We start from the raw sequence: 26,363 nt of genomic DNA, 5'->3' as shown, positions 1-26,363 counted from the left end.
ACAATTACTCTGTTACAGCTGAACATGGAAAAGAATAATATTCATATTTCATATTAATATTTCTAAAACAAATCTATTCAGTCTGTCTGCTCTAAACTGTGTTTTTATTTTATTCTCTTAGATCTTGTCCCCACTAGGACGAATCAGTGAAGCATTATCAGATCTCACCAAAGCTATTCAGCTTCAACCATCAGCAAGGCTCTACAGGCACAGAGGTACCCTTTACTTCATATCTGAGGTTAGTGGATTTGGGGGATTCTCTTTGGCTTTGGTTGTGGGGATGTTGTTCATTATTTTGTTGACTTCTTTGCTAGTTGTTAGTTTTGTTCTAGAACTTCTTTCCTCTTTAGTTAAAAAAAACCTAAACAAATAAAATCATAAAAGCCCTGATACTCCTGTAGGTGGCTTTCTGGCAGTTCAGAGGTGTTCTCTAAGTATTTCATTTGCAAATCTATTTAATGCAGAGAATCAGAGGACAACTACCTTGCATGCACACCTCAGATTTTTTTGTTTGAGGAGCAGGATGTAGGTAAAGACTTTGACTTGATTGATAACCTGTGGCTGCATTTAATTAGTATTGATAAACAGCAGTCTAAAAAGGAAAATAGTTACAGTCACGGCAGTAAGTCCTCTATATACTTAAGAAAAAACACTCCTCAATGACACAATAAACAAAAAACCCCTACAAAAATACTAACATCCCATTTTGCTATGTGATCTGTGTATGTTGTTCTTGAAGCTTTAATGTAGGCCAAGTAGCTTGATCTTCAAAGATAGTGTGAATACTAGATTGCTGATTTCCTACTTGATTCTTCTGATTTCACTCTTTGCTTCCTGCTATTTTTCCATTTACGTTACTATGTTTTATAGAGTACTTCCTGTAAAAGTTGGAAGTGTATTGTGCATTCTTTGGTGTTCTCATTGGTAGTTGATAATCATTGCTACTTAGCCTTGACACTGACTTCATATATTAAATAAAATTCTGTAATTTACTTTTATAAAAATGAAAATATGTATTTCTCTTTATTTGTATGGTGTTTCCTGTGTCATCTGAAATCTTCTATATCATAGGATTATGCAACAGCCCATGAAGATTTTCAGCGCTCACTGGAACTGAACAAAAATCAGCCTATAGCTATGCTTTATAAAGGCTTAACCTTCTTTCACAGAGGACTTCTGAAGGTAAACCTATATTAAACAATAGTTCATGTAGAATAATACCCTTTATTTGAAGTTATTTCCATAAAGTAATAGATAAATCATTGGTGTTGATATATATGTTTTCTCTCACGTAGGGAAGATTTTTAAGGTAAAAGAATGCAAGCAAAATAAAAAGATTCTGTGATATGTAAATACTGCAGGTCTTGTTGAATCTTAGTAGATTGATGATAACAGACATGTTTAAGGAGTGCTTTGAAAGGAATTTGTATTTAGCACCTCTGCTAGTATTTGAATGATTATGTTCAAAAATTTCAAAATGAAATGAAAATTTCCTAGGTTTTGGGAGGGGGAGAAGGATGAAGAGGAATATAATTTTAAAGCTTCCTTGAATGAGCTAGGGAGTAATCAAAGAAGACCCTTGCATTTATGCATGTTTATTTCAGTTATGTGTTGTTTCTGGAAGGCTGATACCTAACTTGAGGGAATATAATTGCTCTATAATTGCTCCTTCAATTTCTAAAATCAGCAGGGAAGTAAGTTCTTCCCATGTCTTCTTTAATTTTTCATCATTTTTTGACTCAAAACTTCTGTTTCAGGTATAATAATATTGCCCCTGTTTCTTGTTTGTAAAGTATTTAGAGACACTGTTGCCATTTTTCAGAGAGGATTATAATTAGACAAGTTCTCTGAAGTCCTCAGTTTGAAAAATGATGCAATGGTGTGATTCCTGAATTCCAACAGTGAAAACTGTCTTTTTTTTTAACCTCTGATAGTAGCTTGGGGTTCGTTAAGGGTTGTGTGCAGAGTCTGGAGACAAACCAGGACTCCTGAGTTTCATCCCACTATCTTTCATAGGCAATCACTATTTTTTTAATCTATTTTTTTTTTCTGCAGTCCACTTCCTCACTTTTTTAGTACCCAAGAAGGTATTTTTTTCTGCAGTCTTACAGTATGCTGTGAGAATGTCAGACTGTTGTTGAACTTTTGTTGTCTGTATCTTCTTGCAACAAGAAGAGATGCTTGCAAATAATAGTTTGGATTTCTGATTTTTGATGTAGGCAACAGAGACCCAAAAAAGTGATGATGAAAATACAGCTGACAAAAATAAATGCTGTCTCAGTTTGCAGAATAGAAGCAAAGTTTTCTTCTTTCTGATACACAGGTCAACACATTTCTGCACTACCACCTCCTTCTCCCCAGTTTCTTTTCTCAAAGGAAGCATCTTCCCTCTCTGTTATTCATGTTCAGAGAGATCATCACTGAGTGGTTTTTCATCCCCAGGTACACCTTAGCTTCCAGTCAGATTCAGGTTGCCTTTTAAAGGAAAGCTACACATGCCATCTGTTAGGTTTTATAAAACTTGTTGAAAATTGAAGATTTGGGTTGAGGGTAGCTATGTTCATTTTTGAGGGAAAAGAGATTTGGGAATAATAATCTTGGTTTTAAAACTTATCTGTAGGAAATTAGCCTATCCATAGTTGTAGATGATTGTCCTACGTTTTTGTTCAGTGAGTATTTTTGTGCACATTGTAGTGCTCAGAATATATTTGATAGTTTTTCTAAATAAGAATTTCTAAATCAACTAAAGATACCAGTCATTCTTTTCTTACAGCATCTAATTTATTGCACTGAAGACTTCAAGATACTTTTCAGGCATTCCTTAGTAATATAAACTAGTTGATTATTCCATCCTTAATTCTTAATCTCAGTATTGAATATTCCAGTTTGTGTAGCCACTCTAGTTTGAAAAGCTGAATTCTTAATCAGTTTCTTTGAAAAGGAATATTTCTTTAACCACATGCTTATTTTGTTAGCTTTTGTTTTTATTACATTGTATTGCTCACAACAGTGATAGCAATAACAGCAACAGTACATACTAGTGTGTGAAGATGATCACTTACTCTGTAATCCCTCAAGAGAATGATTCCAACTGAGGAAATAACAGAGAATGCAGTAAGACAATTAAAGGTAGAGTGTGGATTTGAAGCAGTCTTTTGGCCTCCAAAACTTAAGGCGTGTATTATGAATGAGGAAGAAAGACTGTAAGGAGAGACTGCTGTGCCTTAAGGACCAGACTGAGCTTTGAAAGCAAACTCTGAAGGGATTTAATCTCTGAACTCTATGAAAATACTAAAAGAATTGCTCATTCCCACTGCATATTAAGATAAAAGAATTCCAGCTAAATCTGTCAGTACTGATCAATACAGATGTTTCAGTATTTAATATATTATGTCATAATTTTTACTCTATAGCTTTTGTAATAAAGTCATGCCTTGTTTGTTCCTTCCAAAGCTTTTGATTTATAACTCTACATTCCATACGTAGTAACTCCTGAGGATGCTGAAATTCAATGAATGTAGTAAGTTACAAATTTTTCTGTTGGTCCATTTCTGTAGGAAGCCATCGAATCCTTCAAAGAAGCTCTGAAGCAGAAAGCAGACTTCATAGACGCCTATAAAAGTCTGGGACAAGCCTACAGGTACCCATATTCAGAAGTTGTTTTAAAGTAGTTTTTTCATCTGGTTGTGTTCTTTAAAATGCATTCTACATTTTACACATTTGTTACAAAATTGTGCAGAACCAAATGTGATATGTGGTAGCTCCAGCGGCTGGTATAGCTGTGCCAGGATATGTCCAATATAAATAATTTCTATGTTTGTTTTGTATTTTAATTTAGTCTCTGGTATCTCTTTGAGTCCCCCTAACTCAAAGGTTAGTTAAATGGCAGTTTTCAGTAAGATGTGTTTTAGGTGTGCTAAATGATTTTTAAATGATGGAAAGATTTAAAACAACATAAGCTACAGCTGATTAAATCCGGCTTCAGATGTAGTGGCTTTGGTGTTCATGCAATTACTTGAAACTAAAGAGCTGTGGTTAATCAGTATTCTGCTAAAAATTATTTTTGGCAAATGTTTTTAAAACTAGTAAATCTTGGTCTTTTTCTAGAGTTTCTCTTGTTTATTATATTAGACAAAATTATTTCAATCTTAAAGAAATCAGTGTACTGAATTAAAAAACTATGATAAATTAAACTGTATACTATTTCTATTTTAACTTTTTCAAAACAGTTTCTCTGTGACTGTTTTTAGTTTCTGCTTACATGTACAGCTGTCTTGCACATGGAGTAATTCTAGTCAATAAATTTTTAGTTAGTTCCAGTTTTCAAACACCATATACTTTCTTCTTACTCAGAATTTAAGTAGTTGGTCAAGTTTTAAAAACATGTTTGTACTCAAAAGTTAGAAAGACCTCTCAAAGATCTTTTCTTCCAAGAATGTTTTGTGTAGAAGTTTTATTTACATTAGTTTCTGAAGAAATACCTTAGACATGTGTTTTTACAGCTTTTATGACTGCTGAGGATTGTGCAGATTTGTGGTCTTGTGGGGTTGTATTTCAGAGTACATATTTCTGGGAGTAAGAAACTCTGTGCAGCTGTTCTGTTATTACCACAGAAGAATAGTTGCAAAATTACTTTTGTTATAGAAATTTTTCATTAGTACTGTGTTTCTCTTCAAAGATATCCTCTTTGGGCACCTTAAAGTCACCTTTAACAAGCAATTTTTTGTCACTGTTGCCTTCTGTATTTTTCACTTTCCACATTCTGAAATCACCTAGAGAGCTTGGCAACTTTGATGCTGCTACAGAGAGCTTCCAGAAGGCTTTACTGCTGAATCAAAATCATGTTCAGACATTGCAGCTCAAAGGAATGATGCTTTATCATCATGGTAGCTTAGATGAAGCACTGAAGAATTTTAAGGTAAGCAGGCTCTAAGTAAACACAAAATTTAAATGTTTTAACAAGGTCTTGTATTCAACAAGTGCAATAAAATGGACAAATTTCAAAGTTTTTTCATTCTGAGTGTGTGTGCAATTGAGCTAGAAGTATTTCTTTCTGAAATCTGGCTTAAAAGATAAAACCGAACAGTTTGTAATTGAAAAAGTAATCACTAAGGTGATTTCTTTAACTGTTTTATGCATTTGTAAAACTAGGCTCTGGCTGAAATGTTGGTTTTTTTTTCCCTTTTTAAACTGGTAGTTGTGTTCTTACTGATACTTTGACTCGAGATCTAAAGCTTTTTCATATCAGATGAAAGAAGAAATATACTAGTCTGTAATTTTCAGCTGAAAATAAGTTACAATGTTTATCTAATTTTTCTAGAGTATTTTCTTCTGACAGACTCAGCATATGTTGTGATTCATTGTGCTTACAAAAATTTTCATGTTGCCAAAATCTTGCCTATCTCTACTGGCTTGACTATCTCTACACTTAATTGCCTTATTTTGTAGACAGAACAAAAAAGGCAGATGTTATTTGTATGCCCATACTCTTAAAACAGGGAATGAGATAAGTTCCCTTTCCAAATGAGTCTGTGCTTATCCCAAGGAGAACACTTTTATGTGCATTATTACATATTCACCTTCTATAACCCATTTTGTGGATATTGGTGTGATTGAAAAGATACTTCAACTTCTGAGGTGGTGATGCTCTTTTAAATAAATGTAATTGCTGTAAGAATTGGAGCATTCATTTGTGAATCATAAACAGGAATTTGCTGTGTGTTTAATATAGAGTAAATAGCTGACTAACCTAGAAGTGTACTAATGCATGAAGTAGTGAAGGGATGAATGGCGGAAATGACAGACAAGATATGTATCTAAAACTAACCCAAAATTATTTGTTATATTGTGTATTTTGGAGTATATTTTTTGAGTATATTTTGGAGTGTATTTTGCCTAATTTCACCCAGCTAATGTTGGGCTAATATTGTTAGAGCAAAGTGTGCAAAGCATATTTGCATTGGCAAAGTTTGGGTTTTCTGGTTTTTTTCCCCTTTGATAAAGCTGAAAATATTTTTTCTTACGTTTGCTAGCAGTTTTAAATGCTCAGCAGCATTTGAAAGAAAATTATGGTGGAAATAGATCGTAGTAATCAAGATATCTTTTCACCTGTCTTCTGACCAGACAGGTTGGATTATTTGAGGATACTCTTTCTGTCTCTTAATTTATGGGTGCTTTATTCCTTTAATCTCTAGAGATGTCTACAGCTAGAACCATACAATGAAGTGTGCCAGTACATGAAGGGTCTCAGCCATGTTGCAATGGGACAGTTTTATGAAGGCATAAAAGCTCAGACTAAAGTTATGTTAAATGATCCTCTGCCAGGACAGAAGGCCAGTCCAGAATATCTGAAAGTGAAATATCTCCGAGGTAAGTTGGAATTGTTTTGGTTTTTTTAAATTTTTTAAATGCTCCAAGGACCCTAAAAGTGCAAGGTTGTTTGTAGTTATGGTCATTTTAGAGAAACCAGTGTACATTCTTGTGACCATTGTTGAGTATGTATGTTAAGAAAATGTACTAGTGCAAATACTGATTCTTATTGTTCAAACAGTTAAAGCTAGGTCAAAAAATGGAATATACATTTATATATAAATGAAGACTGTGGTGATACTTAGTTGAGAAAGATTTATTTCTATCTTGGAAATTGGGTAATAGTAAAATTATATTATCTAAAAATAAATGACTTATTAAAGTCATGTTGTTTAACTGACAAGCATATAACCTGGTTACTGTTTTTGTGTAATGGCATAAGTAAACTGATTATTCAAACATTATTTAATTTTATTTCTTTCTTCCAGAGTACTCTAGATATTTGCATGCACATTTGGATACCCCTCTTACAGAGTATAATACTGATATAGATCTTCCTGGAAATTTCAAGGATCACTGGGCCAAAAATCTTCCTTTTCTTATAGAAAATTATGAAGAACAGCCAGGGTTACAGCCACATATAAAGTGAGAATTTTTTATTTTTTAAAGCCTATTTTAAATGTAGAGGTCTGCCATTGAATTCAGTAAGACTGAATTCATTTGAGATATTGGGTGTAATTGCAAAATACTGTCTATTTCAGTGGGCTGGGGGGAGGAATGAGTGTTCTTTATCCTGAGTTTAAGTGTTTCTCACACAAATGGTATTAATCTGTAAAATACAGATTTGTTTGCCAAATGCTTTCAGGACTTCTATAGTCAAGCTATGTCTGATGCATGTTTTTCTCCTCTGTAAGAGATGTGTTATTTCAGAATTTTGAAAGCTACAAGCCTGATGTGCAAGAACTCATATGTGTAGCTGATCATCTGGGTTCCATGATGCAGTATGAGACACCAGGATTTCTTCCAAATAAAAGGATACATAGAGGTATACTGAAAATGCTCTGTAAATTTGAGGGGGCAGGAGGGGAAGTCATTGAGGTGATAATTGAATGCTATATCTTCTCTATCTGCAAATTAGTTTTATGCTCTGTTTCTTTCAATTGAGATAAAAAAGTTTAAAATAATCATTATGTCATTTTCTTGACCTAGCTGGGCACTGGAAATCAGAATCTCCAGAATCTCTGGAAATCAGACTTTTTGATGTTGTCCATTCTTTTTTCTGTAAATACATTGCTCTCCTGCTTCAGTTTTCCTTTTTGTGCAAAACTGAGTACTTGACTCTAATCGGTTTTCTGTTTCTGTTGTTGGTACCTCTGTCCTCCTGCCTCACCTCAGCAATGGGATTGGCCACTCTAGAAGTAATGCAAGCTGTGCAGCGGACTTGGGCAAACTCCAAAGTTCGGATGAATGGGAAAACCAGACTGATGCAGTGGAGAGATATGTTTGATATTGCTGTGAAGTGGCGAAGGTAATGCTCACTTGGTTGGTTGTCATAATGATGAGAGCTCCAGCTAACCAAAGGGCTGCAGTCATTGACAAGAAAATGAACATTTGCTGCCATTCTCTAACTAAAAAGGTTCTGATAAAAGAAAAGGATGGTGTAGGTACAAGGAGCGCCCTTCTTAAAATACTCCATTTTTCTTCTTCTATGAAGGAGGGAAAAAATTGGAATAGCATTTTCCAGTTGAAGCAAAGCTGTGGGAGACCATAGGATCCATTGCAGCTAAGGCAAATAAAAACTTACAGTTTCTACTTCAGAAACATCAAATGTTTGAGTTGTATGGTTTTTATCAGAAAAAACCCTGTGTTTCAGGAAAATTTCTTTTCCATAATCTCTGAATTCTAGTTTTTGCCTAAAATTGTTCTGTCTGTGAATAAAGCTGTATTAGAAATGTGACATGGATTGAAATGTGTGTCAATGTTGATGTCCTTTGTTTTTGTAGGATAGCTGACCCTGACCAGCCTGTGCTTTGGTTGGACCAAATGCCTGCCCGGAGCCTTAGCAGAGGTTTCAATAATCACATTAACTTAATCAGGTATGAAAGTTTTACCAAACAGCATTCCCACACATACTAAGGGATTGTACCAGGAATTACCAGCTCTTTATGAAAGAGCATTTTACAGCATTGAATGCGTATGTGTTTATTGTTTTACTTTAATATTTATTTTATGTCTTCTGATGGAATTTTATTTGATTTGTGTACAATTTTCCCTTGTGACATTTCCTCTTTTCCCCCAATTTCAATTGTACAACTGAGTTATAGCAGTATCTAACAAAGATCCAGAATATGCATATTTTCACATGCTGTTTTTGTTTCCAAAATAACCTTAAAGGTATAAAATTTATTAAGTTCATCATAGCTGTACTTTTTGCGAATGCTGCCTCTTGAATGCAATGGCATCAATATTGAAACAATGCTGCTCTATTAGCTTTAGTACCAATTTACAGTGAAGAGAAAAAACATAGTTCTCACAGCTCTTTTCAAGGCAGGCCAGAGTAAAGCAAAAATGACAAAACAAGTAACCTGTGAAAGGTAATACTTGCACTTACAAATAAAGGTAAAATTTAAAAGATTCATCTACTGTTGTACGTTCCATCTTCTCCCATGCTGCAAAACTCTGTATTTGTAGTCATGACAGTGCTACCTCCTTTGAAGTGGTACAAGTGTGACAGACTCGATGTGGCAACATCACTGTCAATCACAGGAGCAGAGTGTGTTTGTGTAAGTAAATGCGTAGCCAGGTTTCATCTTATTCCACCCCCTCCTGGGAAATACTGAATCTTTGATCTGTCATTCTGCTTTTATGTATGTCTATCTCTTTATTCTTTGAGAATCTGTACTGAAGAAGGAGAATAAGGGAAACAAAGCCTTCTCAAGAATTATTTCAGGCAGAGAAGAATAGTGATGTTCTGATGTTCATATGCAGAGGCTAATGAGGATTTGTCCTCACTCTTCCTTCCAGTCTGTGGAATGGACCCTAGCAGCCTCTCCATTACTTTATGGAGTGGTTAATGCAGCATTAAACTCCAGTGCAGATCATTTATTTTGCAAGTTGTGCTGCTTTTTGAACAGTCTTGTGCTCAGGCTTATCTCTTCACTCAAGCCAAGTGTTACATTTGGGCTCTAAGCTGTTTCCATCTCTGCTGTTGCTGCATTTCTCTCTTGTATGTACAATGCAGCAGAAACCACAGCCATCTTTACTTGGAGAGAGATGCATTCCATACTTCACCTGTTTCTTCATGGTTTTATTTCTAAATGGGAGAGTAAAAGCCTAACTTCTAGGTGATCTGTGTTGGCAGAAAGGCATTCATGTAACAACACTTAATTAACATCCTGAAACTAATACTGAACGTTTAATCTGATGAAATATGTCATGGTTCAGGATCTCTGTGTCAGGAACTCTTGTTTTGCAGTGGCCAGAGTACTTCACTTGTTTTCCTTTCATCAGAGAGTGCTGGCAAAACTGACAATGTACTGTTACAGCTGTTTTGGTTGTTTTATAGAAGTCTGAAATAAGCTTCATGAACGGTCAGAATTGTAGGCCCACAATGAAGCTAATTCTAACCTTTTTGGTTTGGCTCAGCCTTGGCTTTTGGGGATCATATCAGCATTTTGGTTGTGCTTATTTGATAGCTAAGTAGTGGTTCTCTGAAAAACACAGGTTTGTTGCCTTTTTTGAAGAAACAATAAATTTAAAGCAGCCTAAATACCACTGCCTTAGGAGTTGCTCATGCTTTAGTACTGGATGGTGATTGCATTCTTTTTGACTCTGGAAACCTGTTCTGGTTTGGTCTTTCTCCAGCCTTAAGTAATAGCCACTTTCTTTGATGAGCTTTCTGTTGTGATTTGTTTCTGCTTTTGGCTCTATCCTGATTATTTCACATGATGTGAGGGATAGAATAAATGAACATACTAAGTGGTAATGGCTGTTTTTGTAAAATTTATTTTAGTTTTGAAGCATGTTCTAGTTCACTATGATTTCTAAATGACAATTTATTCTTAAAGAATTATGCAGATTTGTATACTTCCCTTTTTGCATTACTCAGCTTGTAAAATGTCTGCTGATTGAAGAGACTAAAAGGGCACAGAGCTTTCCTTTTCTTGATAACTGAGATAGCTTTATGGTCTTCTGACTATCCTGCAGGAAGATATACTTAGTTTTATAGTTAGGTTATGGTTTGAAAGTTATTCTCATACTCATACTAAGGCTGAATTCTTTCTAAAATAGCATGGCTACCTGACAGCCAAGTGTAACAGTAGATTTAGGCTGACAAATAGCAGTTTGCATGGTTATTATGTATGTTAGGACAAAAGATGTTAGGCAAGAAGTGTAGCAACAGCAGTTGGGTGTTCTAGCATTTGTAGAAGATCTAGTCATGCTGAGCTCAAGCTGTCTCTAGGTTTTATTTCATCTGAATTGTACACCAGGAATTTCTGTGGGCAGAAGTACTTGGATTACTTGTCTGTTAGAACAATCTTTTTCTTTCCTCAAATCCTTTCCATTGGAAGTCCAGTATTGTTCAGTGATTCCTGTTAAATGAGTCTTGTAATGGAGGCATTGGCATTCAGTGTCTACTGAATTATTTTTTTTCTTTTCCAGAATGGCAAAATGTTTGGAGTGTGTCAGAAAATAAAAACCTTCTTTGGATTTTTTTTTTTGTGTCAATTTGGGGACCTTTTTAAAAAGATATATAAGAAACATCTTGCACTTCACAATTTTTGATAGGCTTTCAGATCTTAATGTTCTCAAGATGCAAGTGTGTCAGCTGTCTCTTTGTTGGCCTATAGACAAGGGTGAATTTGGCTTATCTCCCTTCTGGCTTAAATGATCAAAGCTAGTAAGTTTGATTTAAAGTAGAGAAAATGTTTTGGAAAGCTTTCGTCATTTTCATAGACAAAGCGAGGATTTGTGATCAGCTAAACATTAATGATATGCTTAATGTTCTTATAAATAAAAAGACACTCTGGAACACTGCAACTTTTGAATTCTTGGTGGTAGTGTTTACTAAACGAGAAGAAAGAGTGGGAATAAACACAAATCACTTCTGACCACCCACCAAAAGTCTTTCTTGGTACGACACCTTCTAGATGGCCTTAGAGAGTGATAGGTCTGCTTTGGATGTATTTTCCAAGATGACACTAAAAGAGAAGCCTTTATTACATTCCTTATACTGACACGCTACTGCCTGTTGTACAGATTTTTTTTAATACAGATGGAAAATGATGGGACGTACAACAAGGGCAAATTATGTATATTAGATTTGTCTTCATCCTTCTGCTTTCCCTGCCTCCCTTTCCTATGTGCACATATGTGTATGTGTTCTAATTCTGTTCAGTTTTTGAGTACTGATTCTGGTTTTCTGAGACTAGGCCTCCTAAGGTGAGATACTGTCAAGTGAGACATTAGACAGGGACTTGAGCTGCCAAAAATTCCCTTGAAGTGGAAAGAAAAAGCTAGGTCTACACAGCTTCCTGTGATTGACAGTGGTTTTGCTTCCTCAGAGAGCGATAACGCTTGCTTTATAAAATCTTGTTTTGTAGACTGGGAGAAGAGGAAGGACTCCTACAAATGCAGTAATGGTATGTAATTTTTCCTCTCAGAGTGGTTATAATCCTAACAGGTTTCTACCACATTTTAATGTTGATTTTTTTTATTTTTTTACTTAGTAGTCCAAGGGAAAAAACAACACCTTTTTAATGGTTTTGGTTTTCAGTTACTACTTGTAACTGTTGGGATTAAAAGCTAAATTACTTCAGTATAGAGGGACACAGGCGAATAAGGAAAAATATATGTGGACAGTCAGAGCAGATCAACATGTATATTGGCAAATATGTAAACTAGAGAATGTTGGTTCTCTAAATGTGCAAATTGAGAATTCTTTTCTCAGTTGTCTTGTATCTATGAGTCTAGGGAAGATTATATCTTGTACAAATTGATAATTGTCTTATAGATAACATTTGCTGGCACCAGGCACACTAAAAGTGGGGAAATACGCATGGAATGTACTTTATCAGAGAGTAACAATTCTAACGATATATGAATTTGAGCAAGTTCATGATGTAATCTATATTTAAAATGGGGGATTGGCAATTCACTACAAAGATAAACCCTACATGGGTCTTTAATTTGCAGAGCGACTGTGAATAAAATTGTATCAAATATTAATGAGTAATATTTGTGTCCTGGAATGTTGGGTTGAAAAACAAGACTTCAAAAAACCTTTTCTTTTCTTTGTAGGGGACAGGTCATTAACATGCGGTACCTGGAATACTTTGAGAAAATTCTTCATTTTATCAAAGACAGGATCCTTGTTTATCATGGGTAAATTACTTCTTTTTTCCCCCCTGCTTTGTTTGCCTGGTAATAATGATCTGAAATTTATGTAATACTAATTTCACAAAGTCTGAAAGATTTTTTTCTTAGTTTAGTAAGTTCTGGTTTCCTTAATATATACAATTGTTTTAATTCCTATTGGAAATGGAAAATTGTATTCATTGCCACGTAAAGAAACTTAAACCAATAGGAAAAAACCCTTGTGAATTACAGTGTACCTAGAAACAAATAACTGTTTTGAATTTGTAGCCATGGTTCTGTCGTTATTTGATCTCTATTTTTTTAAGCATATGATTTATTAAAGATGTTAGGTTTCCTCCTGGTAGAATCAAGTACCGAGACTCTGACTATTGAGATTAGTTTATTAAGAAGTGTGGAAAAAAAGAGAAAAGAAGATATGGAAGGTAATTTTCATTGAGACAGGTGTTTGACAATTAGTTTTAAATGAGCATGGAATCTTTACCATTACATAGATGGCTTGGTAGGTGCTATCTTGGAACTGAAGAGAGTTGTAGACTCTTGAATGAAATAATATGACTAAAGGTAATATGAAAATTGATGTTGGCATCTGTACAGAATACTGTGGCTCAGTATTCTGATAACATAAGCTAAAAAACTCTTTTAGCTTAAACTTTTTTTAAGTTAAAGCTTTTTAACTTTAAAAAGTTGTAAAACTTTCTTAGCTTTTTAATTTTCGTTTGGCCTGGTAACTTTTATTAAATACTGAGTTTTGTTTTTCAATCTCATTATGCTATTTAAATATCAGAAGATGAAAGTGCAGAAAGTCCTTGAAAATGATCAAATTTTAGAAATTGATGATAATTGCTGGGAATAAGTTCTGTAGTAACTGGCAGTCTGTCATCTGTTGCTAGGAAGTTTGTTTAGAGTAAACCCAGTAGCATTTGACCTTAAACCGCACCAATTTGTGGTGTGATTCATAAAATAATTCTGTTCTTAAAATCTGGTATAGTGTAATTAATAATTACTAGAACAGTAATTCTGCAGGTTTCTTCATGATGCAACTGTGCCTACATCTGAAGTATTTACTTGCCTTTAAGGCTACACAGATGCAAATATATTGTGAAGAATATTTCTGGTTTTAACTCTCTTCTACTTCCATCTTTCCTTACCTAGAAGCCCCTGCTCACACACACTCATGCAAAGACTGTTTGATGCTTTAGAGTAGCCAATAGCAAGAGTAAGATAGAGTAGTTGATCAGAGTAAGTTAAATCTGAATTCTGAAATTGAAGTTTGAAGCTGAAAAAAATAAGCTGAGATGATATATGAGAAAAGTGTTTTTTGAAATATAGGAGGAGAGCATGTGGACAAGTACAAAGGAACTAATTTTCAGAAAAGAAATATTTAACTTTCAATAACTTACTTCACTATGGCTGATTATGTTAAAGGTATGTGAATTTCCTGAAATGCTACATGTGTTCAACTGCTGTATTTAATATTTAATTTTTTTCCAGTGCTAATAATCCAAAAGGACTGCTAGAGGTTCGGGAAGCTTTGGAAAAGGTGCATAAAGTAGAAGATCTTCTTCCCATAATGAAGGTAAATTACAGAAAAACTTTAATATATGGTAAAAATCATAAAATGTGTTCTGGGAGATACTCAATTCCTGAAAATAAAACCATTGTGTATAAGCTTAAATGAGTAACTGGAAACACTAGCTCAGGTTATTCCAAATCTGGATATATAGGGTTGAACCTTCCCTTTGATATGTGCAAATAGGTTTGAAATCCTTGGCCTAATTGTGAACTGGTAACAAAATTATGGGAAACCAAAATGTTAAATCTAGTTCTTGGAAGTCAGCCTTCTCAACCAAGAGGGTTTGTGGTCAGATCTGCTATAGTGGGCTCACTCTGTGCCTGTACAATAGGAAGGAGAAAATTTGATAAATGTGCCTGAAAGATTAGGAATATGGAAGCTTTTTTTACTTCTGGTCCATTGGTGCAGCTCAGTATGTGCTGGGGCTGGCATGGGGAAGTGGAGTAATTGTTGCCCTTTGTGACTGATAGCTACAATAAAGCCCTGGATTAAATTTTTGAGTTTAGGAAGACTTGGCAAAACAGGAATGGGAAACTTGCAGTTTTTCTTCCAGCTGCTGGTGATCTTTCTACAAAGGCTTTGGATATATGACCTGCAAAATGATTTATACTCTTATCAGAACTTGAGTAGTAAGGCTTGAGAAGTAAGTAAGTAAGTAAGGATTTAAGAAAAAGTCATTCCCCTTTTCCCCCCATTTCTCCAAATTTATCTAGGGTGAGCAGTGTGTAAGTATTTGGGGGCTGGGGAAACAAATTTACAGTGTGTCTTTTTAAAGGATTGTAGAGAAGTTTAATTAAAGCAGAATAAAATTTGGGAAGAAAGAGTTATGCTGAATAGAGACAAATTCTTTACTTTCTTATCTTGTGTATCCACACTGGAATTTTGTATCTAAGCAAAGCAGCTGGGCTGCCATAGAGCAGAGATCTCTGAGGCTGCCTTGCTGCTACTCCTGACAGACTGTCTGGGTTTGGATGTGTTTTTGTTACTGTGCACTACAATTAGTTTTGCAGGAGCTACATGGCTTAAGCACTACACTTTTCTATGGGTTTTTATAATGTGTTAATATGCGTTCTTTGAAGACACCCTAATTTCAGAGGTCCCTATGATATTACTGTCTTGTTCTGGAGTTTGAAAGATGAAGCCAAGTAGATACGAACTGAATCTAAACAAAAGCTTTTGCTAAAGAGGTTATAGATATTGGGGTGGATGGACAACTAAGTATTCTTACTCGCACACAAATGTGGAAGTAGGACCCTGTAGAGCAACTAATGCAGTTACTTTGGAATTGTTGGCCAGAAAAATGCTATTAGTGGAATTAAGAATACATGTTACTCCAAGAGAATAATGAAAATATATAAACATAATGGACTGTACATTATTATTTCAAAGTAAATGTCTCAACTGGCAGCAAATATTCTTCCCAGTTTCCATACATTTTGGTCTGGTTTGAGTCTCCTGCATCCCATTCCAAACTATAAAAGTGGAATGCTGTCTCATTAAAAGCTTTTTGTTCCTTTAACAAAAATGCAGATTCTCTTGAAATAAAACACCCCGGATCACAGGTTTTGGCTTAATACAAATAACTGCCTGAATAAACACTAGTACATATTAGCCATTATTAGTGCCTAAATAAAATAAATATCTTTCTCACAGTGATGTAATTTGGTTACTTGGGTAGCTAACGAATGCTGTATATGGAAAGCTGGGCTTTTGGCTTTACTTAAATGCAGTTCTGCCTGGTTTGTACAACTCTCTGGCTATGGTGTTACTCTTAGATAATGTAGCTTTGTAAAATTTTTAAACTTGGAGATATTTTCCTTCTGATAAGGATAAACATCAATTGAAACTGGATCACAGTTAAGAAACTGTTGCTTTGAGTTGTATTCTGGAATTCACACTTGGACTTGGACTAATGCAGCCACTTCTTAGTGTAAACATAAAATGGGGTCTCAAATTCCTGCTTTTCCAGTTACATTGTTGCACCAAAAGGTTACCATCAGCATGCAATTTGGGGAAGAATCTTTACAACTTGAACTGCTTTGTACTGTTGCTTTTCATAATCAGCACATTTTATTCACTATTTAGTTATAAAGTTGAATGCCACTATACCTCACTCAGTATTTATGGTTTCCATTCAGAAGGAAATAAAGGATGAATGAAATAAAGTCACTGACAGTAACTTTGTTCGGTTCCCTAAGTTTGTCCACATTCATTTCTACTACATGTATTTTATCTGCTTCAAAGCAATAACTAGGCAGACTCTGTCTCTGCTACCTCTAATATTACTTTTTTTTTTCTTTTGAAAGCAGTTTAACAGTAAAACCAGAGATGGTTTCACTGTGAACACAAAAGTCCCCAGCCTGAAGGATCAAGGGAAAGAATATGACGGATTCACAATTACAATAACGGGAGATAAGTACGTTTGCTGTTTTCAGGGGTTAGGATACAATAAGCAATGATGAACTATTAGCAATTAATTGTCTGAAATGCCATTTCAGCTCACATAAAGTGGGTTTTGTTTTTCGCTAGTGGCAATTTTGTAAATAACTAAAGTTTATTCATTTGAGGACTTGATTTCTGTTTTTGACAAAAAGGGAATATGGATAACACCGATGGTACTGAGTTGATTCTCTAACATACAGCACAAAAGTGAAAAGAGACACTGTTTTTCAGCTTAGACTAAAAAATGCCTAAAGGGGAAAAAATATCAAATACTTCAGTCTTTATACATATCAAAATACATTTCTTCTTGTGAGACCTTGTCTTTTGTGTTGACTGAGAAGTCCTGAATGGACTTGAAATTTCTGTGATCTAAGAATAGAAGACAGTATCTTCTGTGTGAGATTTTGGCCTTTTTTATGTTTGAGATGTTTGCGGACCTTTTATCTGCACGTGAAAATTTAAATAGTACCTGAATGTATGAGAATACAATCAAGAGGCTTTGGGTCACTCTCTGGGTGAGATAGTAAATGTCTCACTTCGTGGATTCTGCTTCCTTGTCTTTCTGAAAAATGAGCAAGTCTGAAGCTCAGAAGTGCTGTCATACTATAAAATAAAAAATTTTTAAAACTAAAGTTAAAATTCTATGGATTGGGATTTTTCCCAGCATTTGTGTGTTTTCAGTGAGTGGCACGGAATCCATACATCTCTGCTAAAATGTTAATGTATCTCGTTTTTTTATTTTACATTCTAAATCACAGGCTTATATATGGTGAAAGGACATTAAATATATGGCTTCACTATTTTGAGGAAAATATTTTGGTGTCAGTAAATAGCCTAACTTAGTTCTGGACAAACTTTGTTCAATATCATTCAGTCTGTTTTGATCCACAGTTTGGAACTGCTTTATACCAAAACAAGACATGCTATACAAAAAATCCTAAGTCTGTGAAGATATTTTAAAATTTCATATTTCTTATTTTTTACCCATTTAAGTGAAATGGGTAATTTAAGTGAAACACTAATGCTTGTCAGGTATTCTTCAGTGGAAATACTTCATCTGTGATTAGGTGGCAGTCTTTATACTTTCAAACTTAGACTGTGATGTAGCATTTTTAATTCAGTGATTTGGTTTTTTTTTAATTAAATCAGAAGTAACGCAAATAATCTCCTGCTTAAGAAAGATGATAGGAAAAAGGTGACGTGTAACTGTATTAGATTTGTAATTTACCCTAGATATGCATCAAGTTCTGTCCAAAAAATGTCTTACCTCCTTTTCTTTTTCATCTGCTTAACAGAGTGGGAAACATACTATTTTCAGTAGAAACTCAGACAACAGAGGAGAGAACACAGCTGTATCATGCAGAAATAGATGCACTATATAAGGATCTAACAGCTAAAGGAAAAATTCTAATTCTGTCTGCAGAGCTGGGGGTAAGGCTGTTCAGGGAATTATTAATTTCTTGAAAAAGCCTTTTATGTTTTTATACACACTGTTTATTAGTCCCTGTTCTAATACTTTTTGACAGAGTTCTTAGGTAATAAAGTTACATAAACCAAATTATGACAAATACCATAAGAAGTTGCTATAATTCTGTCACTTTAAAATTTGCTGTGCTTTGCCTGTAGTACTAGAGAGTGTTCTGGCAAGGTCTCAATATCACAGTCTGTTCTGTTTTTTTCTTATTTTTTTCATGGGTCTGTGTTCACCTTTGTCTTCATTCCTGTAAGTCCTGTTTGGGATTTGGCTCGTGGTGGTTACATATAAGATGAGTAACACAAACTTGTGAGAAGCACTAGAATTGTGTTTGTGTTGATTTGATGTGCTTGGACAATCTGACTGCATTCAAGCTTGTGCTTTTTCATCCTTTAATAAGTGTGTAGATGAACTGTGTTTCACCTAAATGTTAAAGACACAACAAAGTAGCTTGTTTAAACATCTGTTAATCAGACTTCAACTTCACAGTTTGACATTTTCACATTTGAAATGGTTCTTAAAAAATAATTGTGGTAACGTAAGACTTTGCAATGTGTACCTTTACACATTAAGGTATTACCTGGCTATTAAATTATCTCTAATTCACACTTTTTTTTTTTTTTTTTCCCTTAGGAAGTAGATGCTGTTTGCAACTTGATCCTGTCACTAGTTTATTACTTCTATAATTTAATGCCACTTTCAAGAGGATCTAGGTTAGTATTGATATTCATCGTCTGTTACCTTGAATGCCTAATGTATGATGTCCATGTCTTGCAGTATCTTAATGCATTTTTTAATATTAATATTATTTCTAATAGAGCTGTGTGCCATGCACAGCCTCTCCTTTTGTGCTGCTGTGACAATGGGAACTGACTTAGTACCGTTTTAAAAGTTGGTTTGTAATTGCTGATGGGAGCTAGTCAAAGCTGCATGTGTTTTTAAAATGATGAGTAGTCTGTATTTATAGACGTCAGCTCACACACTGAGAAGCGTAATTTTTAAATTGTAACGCTTGTTTTTCTAATCCATATTGTATCACACCACTAATTTAACTTAGGAAGTTTTTCTGAAATGTGTGTTTAAGATGAAATATACTTTGGGATAACTTATTTTAATGAGAAACACTAAAATATTATTTTACTAAATTGTTGAAACTGTTAGGGTCACCAAGTGAAACTGTAGGATTAAGTTCCATATGTCACAGAACTCTTCAACTGGAATTCTAGTTTAACGCAAACCTACTTGTATGGAAGACTTTTCCGAATCTCTGTTCAACAAAGCACTTAAGCACTTAACATCTTTGAATCTTACTCCCAGATACAGTTCAGTATGGAAAAAACCCTGAGATCTCAGGATTTTTTAATCAGATTTTGTGTTTACCTTATAGAATGTAAAAATTAGGATAAATTGTCTGAGATTCACAGTTAAAAAAAAAAAAATGTTAAAAATTAAATAACTGAACAGCTTTATAGTGCCTCTAGCTTTCTTGCAGTAGGGTTCATAAGCTCTTCTGGGCTACAGCTGATCTTCTTGGGAATAGGAGTCTGCTTTGTTTTCAGGCTTGTGGAGTCTTAAGAACTCCAAAGTCTGAAAATATTGTTCTGATTAATGTAGAAACAGTAGTAAAACTCCATAGGTTTATAACTTCATTCTCATGATGTTGGATAGTTACAGCAATTTCACTTTTTATGTGTTTTATGCTTGATTGTTTTGTGGTTTTTTTTTCCCCCTTCTAAAGTAACTAGCACAGTAATCTTTGGTAGCCTTCTATGAAACAATACTATGTTCCATTTCTTTTGTAGTCTAAAATAGCATTATGGAAAGACTTCAACTCCATTTGTTGCTTTTAATTTTATTCTTTTAGTGTGATAGCTTATTCAGTGATCATGGGAGCACTAATGGCAAGTGGAAAAGAAGTATCAGGAAAAATCCCTAAAGGAAAGGCAAGTATTGAAATATCAAAGTACATTAGCTCAGTCTTGATGGAGGAACTTACACTTGTAAATGTGGGGAAAGAGCTGTAAGAATGAACAGAAGTGCATGTTTATTTGCTGGAATTGGGTCAGCTGCATGCTATGATGTCTCGCAGCCTGAGAGAATGTTGAAAATTCCATTGCTATTCTTACAGCAGGTGAATTTGAAGATGGTGTATGCAATAATTTGGATTAGTCAAATTGTAGCAGTTTGGTCCCACTGGAATTACAAATCTGTTATTGAAGCATTTCCAGTGTGCTGAGCTGCTCTTTTCAGCTTGCTTTGAAAAGGGTTCTGAGAATACTGGGGCAGAATTAGTGACTCTTCTGGTGCACAGCAGATTTTCTGTCTGTACTCTCAGTGTACTGTAGAGCTTTTAGGGCTTGGTTAGTAGAAATGGATTTGCAACTTCTCTTGATTTCTCCTTCCCCTCTGTATTCTGCTGAAGTTAAACTAAGTCCTAGTTTTTAAGTGACTACATTTGAATATTATATCACCTTGTTTAATAAAGGATTTCCTTTTCTTTGACATTTGTTTGTTAGCTGTATTACCTTTTTTAGCATGAAAGGAGTAAGAACACCTCTATTTCTTTAATGTATTGTAAAACTAATCAGTAAAATTCCCATGAGAATCCAAGTTGTTGAATTATCCCTACATGGATAACTGAAGAAAGGGTGATTTTCTCTTTTGTTCTAGAAAGCCCAGAAAACAATGTACTCCTTTGAGTACAATGAACTCTAGTAGCTTTTCAGAGCATACAGCATTTGCTTAGCAGTAAGAAAGCTTCTTTTCAGTACACCATTAAGCTGGAGTCTTCCCCATTCTGTGGGAGTTCAACCTAAGGTAAAACACTTCTGTGGGGTTTCTTAAGTATTTTCTTAGGACTTGATAGAGTAGTACTTTGCAGACTGATTTTATGCAGGCAAGCAGAGTTTCAGGATTACTACTAAGCAGGATTTCTGACTCACAGGACATCTTTACATTTGAGGGTTTTTCCTGAAACAGAGTCCCTGTATACAAATAAACCTATTTTTTAGAAAAGCTTTCATGACATGGAAGAGATTGAGTGAAACTGGAGTTTATTTTTTTGCCAGAGATGTTAGAAGGGCTAAGCTGACTTATGACAACATGTATTTTCAGGCTGCTCTGAAGTCAAAGGTGCACAGTAGGCAAGAGTCCTGTTGTTGCTTGGCGAGTCGTTCAGTAGCCATGGCCAGTGTAACTTCCAGTATTGGTTGTGTTGGGGTGTGCAAACATTACAGAGAATTTTAGTGCCTGGTTTGAATGCTGACTTCAAATGGATGGTGAGGGACAAAGTAGTCAGGGCACAGACTGGTTTGTAGGCTTATTCCTGTCTTACCAAGAGCATAGGTAGCAAAGCTTCAAAGCCCTTCCTGAAGTTTGAGAATTTAAAAATTCTGTAATTTCTTAAAATCTCTTGTTTTCTTGCATTTTCAGCTGGTTGATTTTGAAGCCATGACAGCACCAGGGTCTGAAGCTTTTAGCAAAATAGCAAGGAGCTGGATGAATCTAAAAAGGTAAATCCTTTTGTTCAGATGAGGAAATAAAATATGAAAGACGTATGTAAAATGCAAACCTATACTAAGAAATGTTACTTAGAAATTACAAGTTTAATAAAGGAATAAGTGTATTTTTTAACACTTTTGAAGAATTGAGACAAGATTTGCATTTACACACACAGTAACGTATTTCTAGTCTAACAGAGTAGTTAATAGTCTAGACATTCAGTTATGTGAGTATTATCCTCTGAGGAAATTATTTGGGTTAATATCTTCTTCATTTTATCCAGTGGGCCAAATTTGTCTTTTTATATTATTGTTTATCATTAGTAGATCTGGCAATGAGTGAACAAAGCAACGGGAAATTTTGATCCTTTTTAAAAAATTCCTATGGGTCTCTTCAAACTTGATATCCAGTGTCATTTGCTTATATCCATTAGTTCTATTTTGTTTTGGAGAATAATTCAAAGTAGGAAGGTATTTTGAGCATGGAGAATTACATTACTTAGTATAGGTGCATGACTTTTGTGCAATGTTTCAGATTTTTGATTTTTATATGAATTTGTAATTTAATACTGCATACATTGACAAGGAATTAATATTATGAATCGGGTGCATTTGATTGGTCCCCTAGTTGTTATTCCCCATACAAAATCTAAAATCAGGCCAGACACAACACCAGTTCTAGTATGCTTCAAGTCAGGGTCAAGACATTTAAAGGGTTCTGAGGGAATTGGCCAAGGTCCTTACAGGGCAATCTATAATCTTGGAAACATGGTGCACATCAGGGGACATTCTTGGCTACTGCAGGAAAGGAAGTCTTGGGTTCCTCTTCAGGAAGGCCAAAAGGAAACCCAGAGAAACTCTAGGCTGGTTAGCCTCATTTTGATCCCTGGGAAAGTCATGAAGTGAGTCCTCTAGGAAAGCATTTCAGTTGATATGAAGGAAAAAGTCACAGAAAAGAATCAACATGAGCTTACCAAACATTCTGTCATCCAATGATGGTTTTCTGTGGTAAAAACTGGCTTTTGGGGATGATGAGAGCAATCATCATTGTTCAGTTTTACTTCAGCAAGGGTCCCACATTACTCCCATATCAAGATAGCACATTATGTTCTGGACAGAAGGACAGCTAGATGGATTAAGGTGATGTTTGGATAATAAGATTTAGCGGGTACTCAGCACTTCAGACCACACTTAAAATACTGCATTCAGCAGCAGTAAAGACTGTAATAAACCAGAACAGATTTGGTACAGAGCCATGAATACGGACAATGGTCTGGAGCACATGCCTTAACAGGAGAGAATTGGGCTTGTTCAGCCTGGAGAAGAAAAGGCTTTGATCTAAGAGCAGCTCTGCAGAACCTGTGAGTGCTTGGTGGGAAGACAAAAAGCAATGTGCATGAATTGACACAACATTTAGACTTGGCATAATCTTTTCATTAGCAGACTGCCCAAAGAGGCTGTGCAGTCTCCACCCCTAGAGATTTTCAAGATTTGGCAGGATGAAGCCATGACACCCTGATTTGACTTCTCGGTTGAAGAACAGGATCTTAGATCCCATATCTCCTGAGGTCTGGTCCAGCTTCCTAGGGACTGTGGAACTCTGCAGCTGCTTTTAAGTGCCAAACATCTCATACTGATTAGTATTGTTTAACTTGATTATCAGGGGTTCTGAGCCTGGTGAATTTTACTAGACTATAAATCTTTGTCAAACTTAGGCTAAAAATCTGCTTGTAAATTCATATTCATTAAGGAGTAACATTTCTAAACTACAGCTGTAGAAGCTGTGTTTTTTATTAAAAGTAGTCTGCACAAATATTGAGACATGCTTGTCTTGGAAATACAAAATATTTATGGTTCCCACATTTTTTTTCTGTAATTCTCTCAGTTATATACTCTTCTTTATTAATCTTCTGTTCATGCTGGTTTTGCTTTTGTGGTTTTGTTGTTTGTTTTTTTGGGTTTTTTTTGAAGACATATCTTTACCAAAGAGAAACTTCCTTCTTGGGATTAAAGTCAGCTTAAGACATTTCAGTGCTACCCATGTGTTTCTGACTCCCTCAGCTGTACTGTTGAAACTTTTGGGAATCCATGTCAAACCAGATCAAGGAAGTAATTAGTGTTAAAAATAACCTTGCCAAAACAATTTATTTTTAATCAATACTATTTTGTAGTATAATAGAACCTAGAGAATTGCTGGGTCAAATTCGAGATGTATAATAGGTGAGGAAATGAGCCAGAGTGGAGAAAATGCTACAGTTGAGTTTGCTGGAAAAAAAAAATAAAAAAAATCTGAAGAACTGCAGCCCAAAGGACTTGATGCAATAATATGAAGGTAATTAGGCTAATTTGTCTGTGGTAGACAAATAATAGTGGATATGGTAAATAAGGCTGGAAGACTTAATGCAGTAAGTTCTTTCTTTAATTTCTGCTGCTTTTGAAAGCTCCTCTATGTAGACACTGTTTTCATTCTGTATGGTGATAGAGTAGTCATGAAAAGCAAGAGCTGTTTGTGAGCAACAGATTCTGAGAATCATTGAATCATTATGGTTGGGAAAAAGCTTTAAGATCATGGAATCCAACTGCTAACCCAGCACCACTGTGTTCACCACTAAACCATGTCCCCAAGTGCTGCATCCGTATGCTTTTGTGACTTCCAGGGATGGTGACTGCACCATTTCCCTTGGCAGCTTATTCCAATCTCTTCACCCTTCCCATGAAGAAGTATTTCCTAATATCCAATCTAAACCTTTGCTGGCACAACTTGAGCCGATTTCCTCTGGTCTTGTCCCATGTTAAGCTAAGAGAAGAGACCAAGCCCCACCTGGCTGCACCCTCCTTTCAGGTGGTTGTAGAGAGCAATAAGGTCACCCCTGAGCCTCTTTTTCTCCAGAATAAACACCCCCAGCTCCCTCAGCTGCTTCTCCTAAGACTTGTGCTCCAAACCCTCCACCAGCGCCATTGTCCTTCTCTGGACTCACTTCAGCACCTCAGTGTCCTTTTTACAGTGAGGTGTCTAAAACTTGGCACCTTGAGGTGTGGCCTCACCAGTGCCCAGTACAGGGGGACAATCACAGCCCTGGTCCTGCTGGCCACACCATTGCTGACAGAGGCCAGGATGTTGCTGGCCTTCTTGGTCACACTGCTGGCTGATGTTCAGCTGCTGTCAACCAGCACCCACAGGTCCTTCTCTTCCCAGAAGCTTTCAGCCACTCTGCCCCAAGCCTGTTACATGGGGTTGATTCTTGACATAGGTCACAAATTTGTTGGAGAAGGGGATGAAGTTCATGTGTTCACTTGCAGGTAAATTATAAAACTCACAAAAAATAACTTTTTTTTCCTTCTCTTTCAGTATTTCACCTTCTTATAAGAGCCTACCATCAGTATCAGAGACTTTTCCAACCCTGAGAACAATGATTGAAGTACTAAATACAGATTCATCTCATTGTCTAAAAAAAACTATAGTTGTTGTATAATTTATACAAATAAAAGGCCAAGAGGTACCGCTTCGTAAATTATTTTGAACGGCAAATTATTGTCAAAATGGTTTGATTTTGTTTTGTTTCTTTTATAATAGAACAAACTTACTTGACTGTTTATCACCAGTAAAAGAAATCTTTCTGTGACCAATAATATTAAAAGGGGAAAAAGCAGAACAACTGCTTTTTCATATTAAGACACACTCTAACAGAAAGAGTTATTCAGGTGCCAAACTGAAGAGCAAGTAAGAAACTTGATCACTGTTACAAGCTGAACATACTGCAGATGAAAATTTATTAAAAAAAACCAGAAAAGTAATCTTCATTAGAAATAATACTATACTACTTCTTGCTGGGTTTTTTTTTCAAAGCCTCTGACTTCTGCACAGAAAACTTAGAGCTCTACCATGTGTGAGTAACTGGAGAATACACAGACATTTCACTGTGTAGTCCAGTGAAGGAACAGATGTCAGCTTAAAAGAATGGGGTTCAGGGAAACATAATTTGGAAACAAAACCGAACCCCCCCCCCCCCCCCCCCCCCCCCCCCCCCCCCCCAATTACTTATTTGGAGTTAAGCTCTGGGTGAGTCAGTGTCAGAAACACAACAATCTCCCTTTCCAAATACCCACTGATGGTGGTGGTTGGCAAAAGTTAAGAGATTGACAGGATTGAAATATATTGGGAGCACTAGCTAGTGTTCCTTGAGTTGTTTTTGTTGGACAGCAGACGTGGCAGCATTCTGGAAAGGCAGATTTCTTTAATCAAACCGTAATAAAGGCAAATTTGACCACTTGTCTGTTTAGTACTTATGAACATGAACTCTAAACTTTCTTGATCAGAATTTCTGTAAAGGGCAAAAGTAGGTATTTCTTTTCAAGTAAGGATAAATGAGGCTTCTAAGTTTTCATAGAAAGAATTGGGATGCTGTCCATTTGTGGCACAGGTATTCCCAAAATTCTATTCTTGAGTACATTCTTCTATCCCACTAGAAATAAGCACTATTTGCTTCTTCTTGAGTTTAAGAAGCCTCTACTACATTTCATTGAGGAGGAAAGGAGTTGTTATTTTCCTGGAAAAACAGCAGCCTGAGAAATATGCCTAACTTTATACCTTGATTGTATTCTAATGGGATATTCTAAGCCTATAAATTTTGTTATGCCTTATATTATTCGTTGAGAAAGGGGAATTATATTGGCACTTGACCAGACA

General features: G+C 35.5%; 1 protein-coding gene across 1 annotated transcript in view; it reads left to right on the top strand.

The window, feature by feature from the left end:
• TTC13 (tetratricopeptide repeat domain 13) overlaps nucleotides 1–25,188 on the top strand; it is a gene marked incomplete at its 5' end in the record, with an annotated part of 39,104 nt that extends 13,916 nt beyond the window's left edge. The window contains 17 exons of the mRNA XM_058835715.1: nucleotides 122–238; nucleotides 1,072–1,182; nucleotides 3,558–3,640; nucleotides 4,777–4,918; nucleotides 6,195–6,369; nucleotides 6,798–6,954; nucleotides 7,224–7,354; nucleotides 7,705–7,837; nucleotides 8,313–8,405; nucleotides 12,610–12,693; nucleotides 14,179–14,263; nucleotides 16,567–16,676; nucleotides 17,998–18,133; nucleotides 18,810–18,889; nucleotides 20,041–20,119; nucleotides 21,609–21,688; nucleotides 25,026–25,188. Coding sequence (XP_058691698.1) covers nucleotides 122–238; nucleotides 1,072–1,182; nucleotides 3,558–3,640; nucleotides 4,777–4,918; nucleotides 6,195–6,369; nucleotides 6,798–6,954; nucleotides 7,224–7,354; nucleotides 7,705–7,837; nucleotides 8,313–8,405; nucleotides 12,610–12,693; nucleotides 14,179–14,263; nucleotides 16,567–16,676; nucleotides 17,998–18,133; nucleotides 18,810–18,889; nucleotides 20,041–20,119; nucleotides 21,609–21,688; nucleotides 25,026–25,149 — 1,920 coding nt within the window. The remainder of the gene's footprint in view (nucleotides 1–121; nucleotides 239–1,071; nucleotides 1,183–3,557; nucleotides 3,641–4,776; nucleotides 4,919–6,194; nucleotides 6,370–6,797; nucleotides 6,955–7,223; nucleotides 7,355–7,704; nucleotides 7,838–8,312; nucleotides 8,406–12,609; nucleotides 12,694–14,178; nucleotides 14,264–16,566; nucleotides 16,677–17,997; nucleotides 18,134–18,809; nucleotides 18,890–20,040; nucleotides 20,120–21,608; nucleotides 21,689–25,025) is intronic.
• Nucleotides 25,189–26,363: the final 1,175 nt, after the last annotated feature.

Source organism: Poecile atricapillus, chromosome 3, assembly GCF_030490865.1.
Source record: "Poecile atricapillus isolate bPoeAtr1 chromosome 3, bPoeAtr1.hap1, whole genome shotgun sequence".
Lineage (NCBI taxonomy): Eukaryota > Metazoa > Chordata > Aves > Passeriformes > Paridae > Poecile > Poecile atricapillus.
Note: the sequence above shows the minus strand (reverse complement) of the source record. Positions and strands in the feature narration are given on the sequence as shown.